Source organism: Heloderma suspectum, chromosome 7 (genome assembly GCF_057233095.1).
Source record: "Heloderma suspectum isolate Gila_16-S chromosome 7, 16-S_ref, whole genome shotgun sequence".
Taxonomy (NCBI): domain Eukaryota; kingdom Metazoa; phylum Chordata; class Lepidosauria; order Squamata; family Helodermatidae; genus Heloderma; species Heloderma suspectum.
Window position 1 is genome coordinate 40,600,450 of NC_139464.1, and position 19,506 is coordinate 40,619,955.

A 19,506-nucleotide genomic window follows, 5' to 3' on the forward strand; every position below is an offset into this window, starting at 1 on the left:
GGTGACCCTGGGGATTCTCCCCCCCATCCCCATCCCAAGCCTTTCTTGGCCACCACAGCCGCATCTCTTCTGTCACATCCTCCCTGCTGGTTTACTGAACTACAGCCGCTCCTGTCACATTTCTATTTCGTGTAGGCTGTGTGCCAGCCTTCCTCAACCTGGAGCCTGCCAGACGTTTTGGACTTCAACATGGCCAAAGGTCAGGAATGCTGGGAGTTGTCCAAAACGTCTGGAGGTCACCAGGTTGGGGAAGGCTGCTGTAAGCCCTCTAGAAATGTCCTGTGTTTTATACAAGGCCTAATGCCCTCCTGCAGCTAATTAAGTGTTAAATAGTAGCAGCAGTAGGAAGGACTCAAAGTGTAAGTGGGGGCTTCTGTCAGCTGAAAGATTAGAAACCAGAGCAGGGGGCCTATGTTCGGCCTACAAAATCTTCATTTCCATTATTAATTATTATTATTACATTCATATCCTGCCTTTTTTCCTCTTGCAAGGCTACCCAAGCCAGCTTACATAGTCTTCCTCCTCTCACAACAACCCTGTGAGGCAGGTTATGCTGAGAGCCAGCGACTGGCCCAAAGACACCAAGTGAGCTTCATGTTCGAGTAGGGACTAGAACCTAGATCTCCTGAGTCCCAGTCCAACACTCTAACCTCTATACCACACTGGCTCCATCTTCATAATGGGGCATCCTGGTTGCTCCATGCCTCCCACTCTTCTGCCCTCCCAACCCTTGCAACAACTAAGAAGTTCTACATTTTGCCAAAGGGGGATTTAAAAAAAGATGCACCTGTCTGCCAAATCCTAAGTTAGCGATCAGAACAAACAAGAGCCAATCAGGCGGGTTTTATGCAACGTATATCATGTTACACATCGCAGGGGTTTTACGGGCACCTACCTCATACTCAAGAGCAAGATCTGTGTGATCGTCAATGTCCACTTTTGCCATCAGCACCTTTCCACTGTGCTTGGACACCATCTTTTCTAGCCGGGGGCCGAGGATCTTGCAGGGGCCACACCACCTCGGAGCAAAGGAAAGGAATGAAGAGTTTAACTGGGGAAAGCAGCAGCAGCAATTAAAAAAAAAAAGTGGTGCTTTTCAAAACACATGACCTCCCCCCACTTTCTGGGGTAAGCTGGCTTTTATGTTTAAGAGTCACAGTTCAGAAACCTCTGAACTTTTAAAATATCGGGGTAATAGTGGTGCCTGGATTGTTAAATTTAAGATAAACCTGCATAGGCTTGGCAGGCTTAGAAGTGTTTGACAGTTAATGTACAAAGAGTTAAAAGCTGCTGTTTACAAACTGCAAAGGGTGTTTTTCACATGGGACGCTAAAAGGCACCTGAGTTTCTTGCAGGAGCTGGTTCAACATCAAATGTACATTTTAGCCAACATAGATCTTACATTCCCTTTACCAACCAACCAAAGACTCACATGAGAGAGCCCTAAGAGTTTTGAATTAAACCAGGGGCAAGTTCACACATTCAAGTTACCATGAGATCATTTTGAGTAATGCATGAATACCAGTGTGTGTGTGTCAAACTGCGGCACATCATTGGATACAGGAGGACTGTTTTTAACACCAGGCAGTTACCCCCAAAAAGGGAGCAAAAAAACACTTAAGGGAAATTTTTGAAGCACATCACCTAAGCTGAATATGGGATCTCACATGGAGCTGTTTAATATATCTTGGGGCCCCTTTCCCTATGCAGGCACAAACCAATGCAGGAAATGTCCCATATATACAATCTGTGCAAGGATCACTCATCTCTCTATTTTGCCAGCCGTTAGAAACCCATCGCCAGATGCAGCTTGGCAACTACTGTACACCTGGCAAAATAAATGCTTTGGTGATATCTACACAGGACAGAGTTCACAGATTTATTTCCTATGCCTGTTTATGGCTGCCTTGGGGAAACTGCATGGATAAAGGGCTCTCAGCTACTGCTAGATTGACAGCGAGTCCCTTTTAAAGTAGTGCCCGCACAAAGATGTGAGCATCTTCTTCTGTGCCCCATCCATCCATCCTGATGCCCAGTTTGTAAGCCAGATCATTCTGGACCCAGATCCTCACAAAACAAAACATGCTTCCTCTTTGCACCCCCCAGCCAAGTGTTCATAGGCCCAGTTTCTTCATTGCCTTGTTGAATTAGTACCTGCTAAAAACTGCTCTGACCAATCAGGATTTTGTGTTGCAAGAGCAACATATATAAGCACAAGGCATGGCCAGATGGCAGGTTACTTCTCATGTCAGGGCTAGTGGCCCCAGGAGTTGGCACAGGACCAGCGTCGGAAGCAACCATATTATCAAGCTGAACCACAGCTGTGCGTTCATGTGTTACAGCTGCAACAGGGTGTCATCAAAATCTTATACCTTAGAATGTGCAGAGTCAGAAGAAGGGAGGTAAGAATAAACAAAGGGTAGGCAATTTATGGTTCTCCAGATGTTGTTAGTCTGCAACTCCCCAAACATCTGGGGGCCCTCAAGTGGCTCAACCCCAACTCTGCCTCAGTATAATACATATGTAGCAACATAGTGGGGCTGTTCATACAGTACGCCAATCCACACTCAGTGGCTGAGTATGGGTTGTTTTCAACCATGGGTTGTTTGTTGAACCATGGTTAGCGTGTTGTCTGAACGCAGCCAGGGTGGCTTGTTAACCATGCAGTGTGGCTTATTTTCTCAAACAAGCCACCTTGAGAACCCATGGTTTGTTGCTGGGTTGTTCAGGGTGGTTAACAAGCCACCCTGGCTGCATTCAGACAACATGCTAACCAACAGTTCAATAAACAACCCACGCTTCAAAACAACCCACATTCAACCACTGAGTATGGGCTACCATGTTGTGTGATCAGCCCCAGTACAAATGCAACAACTTTTTTTTTAATTGTTTATTGTGAATTTCAACAAACAAAACAAAGAAAAAACATAACAAAACCAAAAAGGAAAAAAAAGCATAACAACATTCTAAAAACCCCAGTTTCGAATTATTACAATATTCTAGAAAGAGTAAAAAAAGGGGGGAAATATGTTACACATAAACTTCAGTAAAAGCAGACCAAATATCCACATATAAGTCCATTTATGCCTATATACCTCTCTTTCAAATGTTGCTAGTGTTGTTAAGTCTTCAATCCATTGCATTATGGGTGGTGAGTTTTTATCCTTCCAGTATTGTAGTATCAGTCTTTTAGCAACCAAAAGGGTGTGAAAAATCCATTTACACTGACTATGTGTTACATTCCAAGAAGCAGGTAAGTAATTTAAAAGAACATTTACATCAGTAAATATTAAAGAGCTTTCCAATACAAAATTTATCTGTACAATAACTTCCTCCCAAAAGGAGGTGGCCATTGGGCATTTCCAAAACATATGAATAAGAGAAGCATTGACTGCATTACACCTCCAACAATTAGCTGAATTTAACAAACCTTTGTTAAAAAGATGTTGTGGTTCCCGAAACAAAAGTTTTTGCTGAATAAGGCATAACTGAAGATCTGTTGAGATATCTGATACAGTCACCAAAACAGCAGTCCATTGATTAAACAAAATAGGACATTCCAATTCCCTGTTCCATTCCTGCCGTAAACCACTTGTGTCATATTTATTCATTGATAATAAATATTTATAAACATGAATTGTAGGTCAATATATCTGATCAGCTTAAATGAATATTTCCAGTGGTGAAGGAGACTCCAAAGCAGTAAAAGCAGCAGGACCAAATCTAGATACCAACAAATCATTCTGCTGTAGCAGGCAAATCAAACTGATCTCACAAAGTTGAAAATAACAAGAACTCATCATCAACCCCCACTAAGTGATACAGGGTAAAGATTATTTTATCTGTCCAGGTCTGCCATAAAAACATTTTCTTTCCAATTCTTAAATCTGGATTTTCTTAAATCTGGATTTCCCCATAAAGTCAATTTAGCATGGGAAAATGGGTCAAACTGTAATTGACGTGACATTATAAACCATCCTTCTCTAGCTGCCAAAATTGTGGGAGGAGCTGTCTGTCTGTCTTAATATGCTGAGACCCTAATGCCATCCATTTAAAGAGAGGCTCCAGACAAGAAGATTCCAACACTGACCAAGGTGGAAAATCTAATCTAAGTGGAAAAGACCAAAATTTAGTACAAGTCAGGAAATAGGCCCGATGGTACATAGCTAGATCTGGAAAACCGAACCTGCCTTCATTAATTGGAAGTTGCATCCTTTCCAAAGATATTCTTGGTGGAAAAGACACCCACCCCCTCCATTTACAAAACAAAGCATTAAGTTTTTGGAAATATTTGCTGGGTATAAGTATAGGGATCACACGAATAACAAATAATTTGAGATATGGTATTCATGTGTATTCACCTTACCCCATAAACTCAACTTTAAAGATGCCCATCTATCTATATCTTGTGAAATATCATTGATCAACTTGTTTAAATTTAACCTAAATCATTTGAGATATATCTCTAGGGATAATTATTCCCAAATAAGGAATAAACTCCGGGCACCAGCGAAATTGCCAATAGGGCAACTGGTGTATTAGCCAATCTCCAATCAGCATTATTTCTGAGTTTGATCAATTAACTGAATAGCCGGGCAATTCACCAAAGGTATTAATCAATTTTATCAAAGCTGGAACCGACAACTGGAGTCTTGAGATGAACAACAAAAGATCATCAACATAAAGGCTAATTTTAAATTCTAGACCAAAATGGGCAAATCCATGAATACCACTATTTTGTCTAATAGTACAAATGGGCAAATCCATGAATACCACTATTTTGTCTAATAGTACACACCAGGGGTTCCAAGCATATCAATGGGGAGAGTGGACAACCTTGTCTGGTGCCCCACCCAAGTAAAAAAAAAAAAAAAAGCTGAAAATAAAACGTTAATCATTATTCTCGCTCTTGGAGCCAAGTATAAGATTTTAACCCATTTCAAAAATTCTATAGGAAAACCAAAATAAATCAATGTAATAAAAATAAATTTCCAATGGATTTTGTCAAAGGCTTTTTCTGCATCCAAGGAAATGAGTTCTTTCAGAGTTTACAGTAACTAGATCAACAACTAATCTGAGATTATCAGCCCTCTGTCTGTTTTTAATAAATCCCACCTGGTCTGGTCTAACTAATATGGCCATGACTTGTTGCACTCTTATCGACCAAAATAGCTGTTAATATTTTGATATCTACATTAATGGTTGGGATCCTTGCCCGGCTTAGGAATCACAGTAATATAAGCATCATTTAATGATAAAGAAAGGAGCCCGCCTCAAAAATACAGTTGTAGAGGCGATACAACTTTGGGGCTAAAAAACTAGAAAATGTTTTATTCCATTCAACTGGGAATCCACGTGGACCGAGTGCTTTCCCAGTATTCATTTTCATTATTGCATTCATAATTTCCTCTAAATGCAAAGGAGCTAAAAGGAGCTGTTGCTGGAAAGAATCTAAACATGGAAGATTAATCTGAGAAAAAAAGCGCGTCCATATCTTGCTCTTCTATCTTGTTACCAGAACTATTGTTGTTGTTCAGTCGTTAAGTCGTGTCCGACTCTTCGTGACCCCATGCACCATAGCACGCCAGGCCTTCCTGTCTTGCCCTCTCTCCTGGAGTGTGCTCAAGTTCATATTCATTGCATCAGTGATGCTATCCAGCCATCTCATCCTCTGCTGTCCCCTTCTCCTTTTGCCTTCAATCTTTCCCAGCATCAGGGTCTTTTCCAGTGTACCAGAACTATACAGATCAGAATAAAACTCTAAAAATTGTGAGTTTATGGCTGTGGGATAAGTATATACTTTGCCATTCTTGTCTTTACTGGCTGAAACAACATTTTGATGTTGGTGCTCTTTAAGACGATGTGCAAGAACCTTACTGGGATGTTCACCATTTCCTCAATATTTCTATTGTAGACAGGTCAGAGCAAATTCCGCCGGTTGTGAAAGAATATTATTCAGCTCATGCTTCTGTAGCTCTTGATAAAGTTGTGCTGTGGGGAAGTGGCAAACTGAGTTATAAGAGATTTCAGCTTCTTCTGTAAAAGCGTCTGTTGAGTTTTTTTTTAAGCTTCTTTTGATAAGAAGTATAAGAGATAATTTGGCCCCTTATAAAAGCTTTACTAGCCTCCCATTCAGTGGCACATGAACCCGCTGTACCCAACTCTGTTAATTCGGCTAACATTTGAGTTTTAAACTTCTCGTCATTAAAAAGAGAAACATTAAAACACCAAAGACTAGGTGCCCTAGGAGTATCAGAAAATTGCAGTTCCAAACATACTGGGGCATGATCTGACATTACCAATGTGTCAATCTTACAATCTTTGATTTGACATACTAAAGATGTAGAAATCAAAATGTAGTCTAATCTAAAACAATTATGGTGAACAGGTGAAATAAAAGTATACTCTCTATCAGCAGGATGTGTAATTCTCCAAACATCAATTAAACCATATTTATCAAATAAGGCTGGAGTGCAAGCCTCACAGCAGACTGGATCTTAGGAAAAGATGTACTTCTTTCTAACAAAAGATCTAAGACATTGTTAAAATCCCCACCCAGAATCAAATAATCATAAGTGATATCTACCAGTTTAGCAAAACAATCATGAAACATAGCTGGAGAATCAATACTTGGCCCATATACACTAATCATAGCAAATAATTTACCCACATACTCTCCTACCAGAATCAAAAAACGCCCCTCAGTATCAAAAATCACCTGTTGAACTGAAGTAGAAAGTCGCTTATGAATTAAAATTGCAACCCCTTTACACCGTGTTGAGGTATCTGTAACATAAGCCTCACCAACCCAGTCCTTTCGCAACATCTGTCGATCTGCAGCCATCAAGAGGGTTTCTTATAAAAAGCCATGTCAGCATTAAGCTCTTTTAACTTAGTAACAACTCTTTTCTGTTTGTTTACATTTCGCAGCCCCTTGACATTCCATGAAATCACATTAAACACTGAAAAAACAAAAGCAGATTATTTGCCCCTCCACCCAAACACTTCTTTCCAAATTTACAAATAACAACTAAATTTATATACCTTAAGTGATATAACAAATACATCCTTCATTTACATTTAGGACTAACCACTTCAAACGTCAAAACAGTTCTTATTACAACTGAGATAAATTTTAAAATTATTCAAAAATGTGAATAATTGAAAATAAAAAATCCAAAAAAAAAAATCCAAATTGTGTCCACCTCTTTTATCTAATACCAAAAGTGCCCCCCCCAAACCCCTAGCAAACCAAAGCAACCTTAACAAAAACAAAAAATAAACAAGAACATATCTAAAAGCAAATCACCTCCCCAATGCACACGGACCCCCAACTGGATTTGCCACCTTTGGTTTTAGGCAGTGCTCCTCCGCTTTTAACAGATACAATAGGCATGTATTCACCCAGTTAAGCTTTCCCCATCAGTGCAACACCAGGCCTGAGAAGAACTGCATCTGTTGAATTTTTGCTCATTAGGCAACCTCTTAAAAAAAAGGTACAGGAACCTCACCAAAAACGAAAACGTTGACAGCCCTAGCAACACTACCCCTGCACTGCCATACCGGGATTCCTCCACTTGTGGGGGCACTCAGCCTTCTTGCCTCAGGCTTGAGCCGAGCTCATGCCGAAAGAGCCAGGTGGTCCTAAACTGCTCCTATACATTCACTTCAGCAGAGGGACAGATGCAGGGTGAGGCAGCTGCCTCAGGCAGCAGATTTGGAGTGTCATGAAAGGGCAGCAAAGCATTCTTCGATTTATTATGGTCATATGATAATGGGGAGAGGCACTTAAGTTATTTTGGCCCCTGTGGCAGAAAATCTCCCGAGCAGCCTAGGGTACCATGCACCTGGACTTTGCAGGTGGGGGGCACCATTTGCTGCTCCCTCTCAGGCAGCAAAATGCCTTGGCCCTCATAATAGTCACATTTGCCCTTACGAAGAAAGAGGCCATGCCAGGGGCAGGGGGAGGAAGAAAAAATCCTTCCCAAACCTTGACACTTCTGGGCCAAGTGCAGACCAGTTGAGCTTCCCTCAAGCTGCTGCCCTCCAGATGTTTTGGACTACAGCTCCCAGAACTCCTGACCATTGGCCATGCTAACTGGGACTGATGGGAGTTGGTCTGCTATCCTCAAGCCCATTGCCACTGCCGCCTCCTCCTTCACTGTTGACAGGGACTAATTGCCTTGGGCTGGAATAAGTCCTATTTGGAATGAAGGTACCGAGGGAAAAAGGCTCCCACGGCTTCTGTGGTCGCTAAGCAACAGCCCACATGGTTCCTCATTTCCTTCCTCTCCTCTGAATTTCTTGGCCAAACAAAAATGCCTGTAGCGTTTGAGAACTGTGTGCAGATGCCAACACAGTTCAATCAGGGTAAACGTTTATATTTTTATATTGTTTTGATCCAAAGGTGAAGTAGCTATGTAGAAGTTCACAGAGTCTCTTTGACACCAGGAAATCACCCTAGCTATACTCTAACCTGCACTTGGGTGCTCTAACAGCTACCACTCACCCAATAAATACATTAAATTAAGAACAGAAGCATCTGGCGTTTACCATTCACTTGTGACAAGAGGACGATGCAACGCAGCAGCCAGGTAGGGGAAGGGAGACATACATACAGACAGACAAGGACGCGTTTGACGTCAAATCTATTTCAGCCCTCAGACGCAGACCTTGAAAAGCATCAACTGCAGAGACTTGAAAACAATAGGTATTGAAATACAGCAAGCTTGGCTTCTTGTTGCTTTTATATTTTGCCTCCTTGTTTTAGATCAGCCTTCCCCAATATGGCACCCTTCAGATGTGCTGGACTACAACTCCCATCATTCCCAGCCAAAAGGTCCAGCAAAAACATCTTCTCAGATGTGCCAATTCTCCGGAACCTTATCACCTTGCATCTTGCCTGTGCTCAGATAGCGGATGAGGGCAAAAACCGCTAAACATCCCAGCTTTGTTTCAAAATTAAATCTGAGGGGACTCCAACAGATTTTTCTTCTCTTAAGATGGAGAGCAAGAACAAGGTTTCTCTAAAGCGCTCGTTCCACTTAGATCTCTGAGTATTTGTTACAGATGGGAAAGGGGAAAAGGATCCACGCAAAGGTCAACCAACTTGTCCAGGCTTTCAGAGACAACATGACAAGATATTTTACCTAAAAGTTAATTCAATGGCGGCCACCCCTGCAGTGCTCTGCAATGCATATGTTACCATCATATGTTAAAGAAAGATTTGGGGGTGGGGTAGAGGGGACATCAGTATTGCCTGGAGGGGGGCGGGGCTGAGCTTCAGCCCTGCAATCAATCATGAAGTAGGGATGGGCAAATGAGCGATGACAGAGATCAACTGGATTCTCCCAACATCATTTTGCCACTCGTCTCAGCTTCGTCTTCGTGATCATTGTTCATTCTGTGCAGATGGGAAACTTGTGCAAATAGAGCAGTGATCGAAAGGGAGATTTGCGCAAATCTCCCCCATTTGCACAAATTTCCTCCACAGACCAAAGTGGGGCTGACTCAGTCTACTGAAGAAATTTGCGCACATCACAAAATGTGTGCAAATAGAACTGGGAATTGGGGACGAGACAAATGTGAGCACGCGTTCAACAATTTGCGAGTATTTTCAGCAGACGCATTCAGAGCTTTGAATGGGGCTTGCTTGCATGTTTTGTGAGTAAACATGAAATTCTCATACATCTTTATCCAAAAGGCAGTCTTAGTTTTGGGCCAGGTTGTTTCAGCCATGAGGGATGTCATTTGGGGAATGGAGGACCCTGTGGAACTTGCCCATGGAATAGCACCTGAGGGAGACATTCGTTACCAGAAACCCCTAGCCAAGCCCAGCTCAAGCTTTTTCGAGGCCCCACTAGGGCTGGAAAAATCCTGAGTGCCAGGTTACTATAGCAAGAGGCAAACTGCTACTTGTGTCTGGTGATTTATCCTTCCTGCCTTTAGGAATAGCAACTTCAAAGCGAAAAAAAGAAAAAGCACCATAGAATTGGCCAACTTCTTCAGCCTGGGAGGAAAGGACAGACCCTGTTCAGGTAAGCCACCTGGGGGCCAAAACCTCCCACCCCACTGTTGCCATCATCATGGTCCCCATGCAGCTTGACCAGGGAGAGGGTAAAACACCCAAAAAGCCAATGACAGGCAGCGATGTGGGCTGGAACATTTCCCAGTGCTGTATTTTTCTGTAGAAAATTTTCGATTTCACAAGCTCATTAGCAGCAATGAATGGATGCCAATTGTACATACAATATTAGGCAAGCTTGGCAGTTTCAAAGTTGTACATTTGTGGTTCTCAGCATACACAGTTATTAGGGCTGCTAAAATGTATTAGTATGTCAACAACTTTCAGTAGCTTGGGGGGGGGGTTCCTTAATTTTTTCTTAAACAATGTAAGGGAAGCATATGCTATTGTCTTTAGATTTTCACAAGTATTCCAATAAAAATCTTTTCATATTATACCATTGGGGGGAGCAACCCTATGGCTGCTAGTCAGTGGCTAGATGGCCATAGGATATCTGGTTTTCTGGTTCCCAGAGAACTGACCTTCCCCCCATTCCGCGCTGGAATGGCCTTGTGCTCTGAGCTCGGGAGTGCGGAGCGGCCAAAACCGGGCGTTCCGGTGGGCATTCATGTGTTGTCCAGCACCCTCCTCCCCTGCTCCACCTTCCCGCAGCTAGACAGCCAAAATCGGCCGTCTAGCCACAAATGCAGGGCAGGAGAAGCACGGAGGGAATGATCCCCTCCGCGCTTCTCCTGCCCTGCATTGGATAGACGGTTGCCTCTGAGTTCAGAGGTGGCCACCTATCCTCATAGGATTGCGCCCTAAATCACTTTGTGTTTAAATTTTTTTTCTTCAATTATTGAAGCTAAAATACTGGTATGGGGACAAAAAATTAACATGGGATCCTTTTTTTAAAGTGTTGTTGTTTACTAAATACAAATAAAACAAAGACGGTAGATTAGGTTACACTAGGGCATCAGAAAATTTTATGAAAATGTTATTTGCATAGGAAAACGTTCCAGAACATTTTCCAGTTCAAAATTTTCTGGAAAATGCACAGGGCAGAAAGTGAAGCTGGGCCTCTCCATGGCTTTTGAAGTTGTATGCCAAGGAGAAACACCCCCTCCGTACTCACTGGGCATGGAAATCGATCACCACTGGCTTCTGACTCTTCAGAACTCTGACTTGGAAGTCATCCACATCCTGGATGTTAAAGGTGTGCCTGAAGACTGGAGTAGTGGAAAATGTTCTTGTCGTGGCAGGCACAGCAGCGAAGGGAAGGGGCAACTGCCAACTGATGCTGCATGGCGTAGCCGAGACCCTGCATAGGAGCAACGAGGGTGGGGAACGAAGCTGCACGGAGAGCTGCTTGACAGGGATGGACAGGAAGGGCCGGAGGAGGAGTTTTTGAGCCATCTGGAAAAGAAAGGCAAATAAAAGCATCAGAATGGGGGAAAAGTAGGTGGGAGCACTAACAACCTCCTACATAACATCTGTGCATTTTTCTCCTCCAGCCTAGCTTCAATTCCCTTCCCAGTTGGCTCCAAGGATTCTTGTCTCCATCTGTGGCTAATACTGTTGAAGTCCACTTTAAGCAAACCTTTGCCATTTCCCACTTGGGTTGCCCCTCGCAGCTCTAGCAATGCTTTGACACTTCCAATGCCAACGTATTCATGTCCTCCAGCATTTTAGTACCCTGCAAACAAGCCTTGAGCTGCCTCCGATACTCTAATACACTAATAATATTTATTTTATATACAGTGCATGTATCCAAGCGCTGTGCAAGCAAACAGTAAAATGGACAGGCCCCGCCCACAGGCTTTCCATCTAATCCAGACTTCCCCCACCTGGTGCCTTCCAGACATGCTGGGCTGGAAGTGCCATAATCCCCAGTCAGCATAGCCCAAAGGCTGATCTAATCTAACCAACCTTCTGGCTTACAATCTAGACTACAATCTCCTCCTTGGCTCAGTCATGCTTAAGATTGCTAGGTCCAAATGTCAACGTGAAGAGCAGGCTGGAACTTTGGCGAACGAAACAAAGGACGTTTCCCTTACTCTATGGAACTATGAAGTTAAGAACATCAAAAGAGCTGTGCTGGATCAGACTAAGGTCCATCTAGCCCAGCCTTCTGTTCACACAGTGGCCAACCAGCTGTGGGAAACCCACAACCAGGACATGAGTGCAACAGCACCCTCCCGCCCATGTTCCCCAACATACTGCCTCTGATAGTGGCGGTACCATATAGACATCAGGACTAGCAGCCACTGATAGCCTTTTCCTCCAGGAATTTGTCCAATTCCCTTTTAAAGCCATCCAAAGTGGTGGCCATCAGTACATCTTGCGGAAGGGGGGGTGGACTCAATGGGCTTATAGGCCCCTTCCAACCCTACTATTCTATGATTCATAGAATAGAATCGAATCATAGACTAGTAGGGTTGGAAGGGGCCTACAAGGCCATCGAGTCCAACCCCCTGCTCAATGCAGGAATCCAAGTCAGAGCATCCCTGACAAATGGCTGTCCAACCTCGTCTTCAATGCCTCCAGTGTGGGAGAGCCCACCACCTCCCCAGGGAATTGGTTCCATTGTCGTATTGCTCTTACAGTCAGGAGGTTTTTCCTGATGTTCAGACGGAATCTGGCTTCCTGTAGAATCTGGATTCTACAAGGTGAATTCCAGTGTTTTAACTATGCATGAGGAAGTACTTCTTTTTATCTGTCCTGAACAAGTTCTGAACAAGGAAGCAGCCTTTGAAACCTGGGGATGTTTGGCAGCCGGTCCTGATGCTACTGAGCTGCAGCGCCATTGAACACTTTGTTGACCAGCCCACCTGGGAGCTCTGGCTTCCTCAATCATATCACCTAAGCTGGGAAACATCAGTCTTTTTACCAGACAGTTCTCATTTGAAATCAACATCCCTTGATCCTGAACACCACGCCCCTGCCCCTGATGAACATATTGGAACACTCTTATGCAGACCAAACAACAACATCCCTTATCCTTATTTCTGTAGCACACAATTACTGCTATCATTTCGATCAGGTTTCTTGCTGTGGCAAACTGCTTTACAATTCTCGTCTCTTATCATAATAACCTGCAAGGCACAATAGGTTGAGTAATGGCAAGCAGCATGCCCAAGGCTGTCCAGAGAGGTTCACGGTGGAGCTCAGGTGTCCAACATCCCATTCTGGTCTTCCCCAACCTGTCACTCTCTGGATGTATTGGACTACAACTCCCATCATCCCACAGCCAGCACTGTAATTACTGGCAGGGATTGCAGTCCAACGCATCTGGAGGGCACCAGGTTGAGGAAGGATGCCCTATTCACATTTTAGAGTACAAAATGGCTTTTACAGTTCATTTCCTCTTTACTCTTAACATGCACTACCTGGCAGCCATAGTACAGCTACTCTGCTAGTGCTATATTGGACATCCAGATACAAACAAGGGATAGCGTAGCACTTAGCACTGATATTACAACACTTCTGAGTGGTCAAAGCACTTCACATACATTATCCTCAGAAGTCTTTACAACAATTTGGTAAGATTGTTGTTGTTGTTCAGTCGTTTCCGACTCTTCGTGACCCCATGGACCATAGCACGCCAGGCCTTCCTGTCCTGCGCTCTCTCCCGGAGCGTGCTCAAGTTCATATTCATTGCATCCGTGATGCTATCTAGCCATCTCATCCTCTGCCGTCCCCTTCTCCTTTTGCCTTCAGTCTTTCCCAGCATCAGGGTCTTTTCCAGGGAGTTTTCTCTTCGCATTAGGTGGCCAAAATATTGGAGCTTCAGCTTCATTATCTGTCCTTCCAATGAGCACTCAGGGTTGATTTCCTTTAGGATGGACTGATTTGACCTCCTTGCAGTCCAGGGGACTCGTAAGAGTCTTCTCCAGCACCACAGTTCGAAAGCATCAATTCGTCGGCGCTCAGCCTTCCTTATAGTCCAGCTCTCACAGCCATACATTACTACTGGGAAAACCATAGCTTTGATTAGACGGACCTTTGTCGGCAAGGTGATGTCTCTGCTTCTTACTATGCTGTCTAGGTTGGCCATAGCTTTCCTCCCAAGGAGCAAGCGTCTTTTAATTTCATGGCTACAGTCACCGTCTGCGGTGATCTTGGAGCCCAAGAAAGTAAAATCTGTCACTGCTTCCATTTCTTCCCCTTCTATATGCCAGGAAGTGATGGGGCCGGATGCCATGATCTTCATTTTTTTAATGTTGAGTTTCAAACCAGCTTTTGCACTCTCCTCTTTCACCCTCAACAAGAGGCTCTTGAGATCCTCTTCGCTTTCTGCCATTAGGGTGGTATCGTCTGCATATCGGAGGTTGTTGATAATTCTCCCAGCAAACTTAATTCCGACCTCTGATTCATCCAACCCGGCATTTCTCATGATGTACTCTGCATATAAGTTAAATAAGCAGGGTGACAATATGCAGCCTTGTCGTACTCCTTTCCCAATTTTGAACCAATCGGTTGTTCCATGTCTGGTTCTTACTGTTGCTTCTTGACCCTCGTACAGGTTTCTCAGGAGACAGGTAAGGTGATCTGGTACTCCCATCACTTTAAGAATTTGCCACAGTTTGTTGTGATCCACACAATCAAAGGCTTTAGCGTAGTCAATGAAGCAGAAATAGACGTTTTTCTGGAATTCACTTGCTTTCTCCATGATGCAGCGAATGTTGGCGATTTGATCTCTAGTTCCTCTGCCTCTTCTAAACCCAGCTTGTACTTCCGGTAGTTCTCGGTTCGCATACTGCTGAAGCCTAGCTTGTAGGATTTTGAGCATCACCTTGCTGGCATGTGAAATGAGCGCAATTGTGCGGTAGTTTGAACACTCTTTGGCGTTGCCCTTCTTTGGAATTGGAATGTAAACTGACCTTTTCCAGTCTTGTGGCCACTGTTGAGTGTTCCAGATTTGTTGGCATATTGAATGCAGCACTTTAACAGCATCATCTTTTAGGATTTTAAATAGCTCGGCTGGAATACTGTCATCTCCGCTAGCTTTGTTGTTACTAATGCTTCCTAAGGCCCACTTGACTTCACTCTCGAGGATGTCCGGCTCAAGTTCAGTGACCGCACTATCATGGCTATCAGGGACATTCAGATCTTTCCTGTATAGTTCTTCTGTGTATTCTTGCCACCTCTTCTTAATCTCATCTGCTTCTGTTAGGTCCCTGCCTTCTTTGTCCTTTATCATGCCCGTCTTTGCACAAAACGTTCCCTTGAGATCTCCAATTTTCTTGAAGAGATCTCTAGTCTTTCCCATTCTGTTGTTTTCCTCGATTTCTTTGCATTGTTCATTTAAGAAGGCCTTCTTGTCTCTCCTTGCTATTCTCTGGAACTCTGCATTCAGTTGGGTATATCTTCCCCTTCTCCCTTGCTTTTCGCTTCCCTTCTTTCGTGAGCTACTTGTAAAGCCTCATCAGACAGCCACTTTGCTTTCTTGCATTTCTTTTTCTTTGGGATGGATTTCGTTGCTGCCTCCTGAACAATGTTACGGACCTCCATCCATAGTTCCTCAGGCACTCTGTCTATCAGGTCTAATCCCTGAAATCTATTCCTCACCTCCACTGTATATTCATCAGGGATATGATTTAGGTCATACCTGAACGGTTTAGTGGTTTAATAGTAGATATGATAGTCACCTGAATTAAATTCGCCCATGCCTGTCCATTTGAGTTCGCTGATTCCCAAGATGTCGATGTTCAATCTTGCCATCTCATGTTTGACCACCTCCAGCTTACCTTGATTCATTGATCTGACATTCCAGGTTCCTAAACAATATTGTTCTTTACAGCATCGGATTTTCTTTTCACCACCAGACACATCCACAGCTGAGTGTCCTTTCGGGTTTGGCCCAGCCGCTTCACTCTTTCTGGCGCTACTTGGAAATACCCTCTGCTCTTCCCCAGTAGCATATTGGACACCTTCTGACCTGAGGGGCTCATCTTCCGGCGTCATCTCTTTTAGCCTTGTGATACGTTCCATGGGGTTTTCTTGGCAAGAATACTGGAGTGGGTTGCCATTTCCTTCTCCAGTGGACCACATTTTGTCAGAACTCTCTGCCATGACCTGTCCGTCTTGGGTGGCCCTGCACGGCATAGCTTATGGCTTCATTGAGTTACGCAAGCCCCTTCGCCACAACAAGGCAGTGATCCATGAAGGTGTTGGTAAGATTATTACCCCCATAATAGCAAACCACTTCCATGAGGGCTAGTAGCATGCAGGAAAAGAGGAAGGCAGCGTTGCAAATGAAGTTTTCTTTAGCACACTGAGTTTTGTCTCCTTGGGTTTTTTGGGGTGGGGGATGCAGGGCTAGTAGCACACTCTCCTAACCACCTTTTTAAAGTATTTGCTTCAAAATGTGCTTTCCTAAAATTCCAAAGGTGTTTTTGCATGCAAGTGTAGTAGTCCACATTTTAATGCAACATTTTACTTTCAAAACATGGCAGTTTTCAAGATTTAGTAAATCTTACTACCAAAATAAATAGCAAGGGTTTTTTTTAAGGAAGGCAAACAACACTGTTTTATCCAAAAAAGCTGTAGTTCGACTTTAGCATTAGGTAAATATTCTTCATGCACGCACGCACATTTATATTGTAAAAGGCTCTATACACAACTAAATATAGTTGAAGGGTATATAGCCCTAACCTTTAGTTTTGCCCTTGCTACCCTCCAGCCACCTTGTTTTCTACCTAATCTTGCCAACTTTTTTCCCCTATCAAAGCTCCTTTGCCAAAGCAAAACTGAAATGACGAAACACTTCTTCTGGCATGGAGGGGAGAAACGATGAGAAAAGTTCCACCTGCTAAACTTCGATGGATAAGGGTAACTGGTAAACGCACAGGAGCCCTCCCACAAAATGAGTTGGCGGCGAGCGCTCCTTCTACACTGCGGCTCGTCTTATTTTTAAACTCAATTTCTAGAAGAGGAAGAAATGAACCTCAAAATCTACTCTCCGAGCCTGCAGCTCTGATCTGGGGAGCCCTTCTTCCCGTCACCCGGGACACGCGGTTTGCAGTTATCCGGGGATGAGGAAATGGCACCCTGCACATGCTCAGAGGTGCTCTCATCTGGCATTGCAGCGGATTACCCGGCGAAGTGAGCCCCGCTTTGCAGCGGAGCCCCGCTTGCCTTCTCTCAAGCCGCGCAGGGCTCCTTAGCGTCCCACTCGAACCCTGCTCTCTTGTGCCAGCGGCTCCTCCGCTTCCGCCCGCCCCTGCGTAATAATACGCTTCGCATGAGGAACCTGCATCGCCAGCCCCACCTGCTGAGCAGGGGCTGACTGACGACCCCCGGCCTCGCCCCGACCCCCTCACCTTCCGCGCCCCCTGAAGCCTCACGCCGACACGCCGCGGAATCCAAAGGCTGAACTACACCGGCAGCTTATTGGCAGGAGAGACGCACCTTAAAAAAAAAATGATTGGCTAGCGGAAGGAAGTCCCCGCGAACTCTGGGAGTCGGTTGGCTAAGCCGGGCAGAATAAGCGTATTCTGCGTGCTTATTGGTTTATGAAGTCGTTCCGAGCGCCGAGTAGCTTCTTTCCCCCAGCCTAGGCGCGGATTGGCTGCTGGAAAGTTCTGACCCCGCTACAAAGGCCTATTGCGCCAATAGCGAGCTCGTATCCCTGCGCTGCTCCCACCCGCTCCGGGACCAGCGTCGGAGTCCACAGGATGTGCCTTTGAGGGCGGGTCGAGCGATGGGTTCCCGGGCTGTCTTGAGGGCGCAGCACTGCCCTGTTCAGGCAGAATTCTTACAACTCCCAGCATTCCCCATCCTAGCTTGGGGAATGCTGGGAGTTATAGGACTTTAGCAGTCTAAACATGCGCAGGATACGTGGCTCAACAACAGTACAAGCGAGAAGGATCTTGGAATTGCTGTCAATCACAAGCTGAATATGAGCCAACAATGTGATGTGGCTGCAAAAAAGGCCAGTGCTCTTTTGGGCTGCATTAATAGAAGCATAGCTTCCAAATCCCGGGAAGGACTAGTTCCCCTCTACTCAGCACTGGTTAGGCCTCATCTGGAGTACTGTGTCCAGTTCTGGACACCACGCTTTAAGAAGGATGCAGACAAATGGGAGAGGGTTCAGAGGAGGTCAACAAAGATGATCAGGGGACTGGAAACAAAGCCCTACAAGGAGAGACTGAAAGAAGTGGGCATGTTTAGCCTTGAGAAGAGAAGACCGAGGGGAGATATGATAGCGCTCTTCAAGTCCTTGAAAGGTTGTCACAGAGAGGAAGGCCAGGATCTCTTCTCGATCATCCCAGAGTGCAGGACAAAGAATAATGGGCTCAAGTTACAGGAAGCCAGATTCCGGCTGAACATCAGGAAAAACTTCCTGGCGGTTAGAGCAATACGACAATGGAGCCAATTACCTAGCGAGGTGGTGAGCTCTCCCACACTGGAGGCATTCAAGATGAGGCTGGACAGCCCTCTGTCGGGGATGCTCTGACTTGGATTCCTGCACTTAGCAGGGGGTTGGACTCGATGGTCTTGCAGGCCCCTTCCAACCCTACCATTCTATGATTCTAGGATTGCGCCCTTAATTTTGTTTCAGGGCTCTATATCCCAGTTCGCTTGACAGCATCCTTTTTTGGTCAAGCTCACACTTTACAAAAATGTAATTACTTAGAATATTTGCAGTACTGCTTTGCAAGCCTAATGCAAAGCAGGTTGCAATAGCAGTAAAGCAACCATTAGAAGTAATTGAAGTAATTTAATAAGCAATTAAAAGAAGCAAAACAACGGCAAAAAAGAAAGGTACAATGTCAAAGCTCCAAAATTGTCAGGTAGAATCAAGCAGAAACGTTAGCTCCAGCAATCAGAGTAGTTCTGTAGACTGCATTCTTCTAGGTAGGTGCTGGGAAATCTAACCCAAGTTAGCGATTTGAACACAGAACTCAGCTGTGGATTTTATTCCATCTTGACCTAGGAGTATTTTTTTTTTCAGAGTTTGTGCTAGATAGCCACGATGTCCTCCAGTATACTGTAAGCTACAAGGAGCTCAAGCAGGATATTCTCTACCCCTCCTGTTTTTCAGGGTCCCCCCCCCCCCGCCAACAGATGCAACATTCTGTGGCTACTGAGTGTTTGGAGTCCTCACTGGGTGAATTGACAGGCATATGTTGTGATACAGTATGCATCTACTGCACACAATTCAGAGTACTTGCTGAACAGTAAGATGGGAAACATCCCTCCCATTCCACAAGGGGAATAGTTTCCCACATAACCTGGTTATGTTAGCAGGAGGCATGCACTAGCAGGCCACTGCTTCATTACGGTGCAAGCAGCTGCCACCTTTCTAAGATTAGAACTTGTTAAGTAATGTGGCTTATTTCAAAATATTCCTATTTCAGACAACAGGCAGCCCTTGCAGTCTGGGCCTATGCAGGGTTAGGTTTGACTGAAGCCCATTGATTTCATTGGCCCTAGAGTCACTTAACTTTGCAAAGTATCAGGTACTTGGGTTTCCTAAAGTCCCATACAGTCCAATT

At 44.4% G+C, this 19,506-nt stretch overlaps 1 protein-coding gene across 3 annotated transcripts in view; it reads right to left on the reverse strand.

Annotated features, from left to right (window-relative positions):
* TXN2 (thioredoxin 2) overlaps window positions 1–17,372 on the reverse strand; it is a 30,037-nt gene extending 12,665 nt beyond the window's left edge. For all 3 annotated transcript variants that reach the window (XR_014784282.1, XR_014784283.1, XM_084809725.1), the window contains exons 1-3: window positions 17,329–17,372; window positions 11,139–11,419; window positions 896–1,019 (exon numbers count right to left, since the gene is read on the reverse strand). Coding sequence is in view for 1 of the 3 variants with exons in the window: in XM_084809725.1 (XP_084665851.1) it covers window positions 896–1,019; window positions 11,139–11,419 (405 nt within the window). In the remaining 2 variants the exon portion in view is untranslated. The remainder of the gene's footprint in view (window positions 1–895; window positions 1,020–11,138; window positions 11,420–17,328) is intronic.
* Window positions 17,373–19,506: the final 2,134 nt, after the last annotated feature.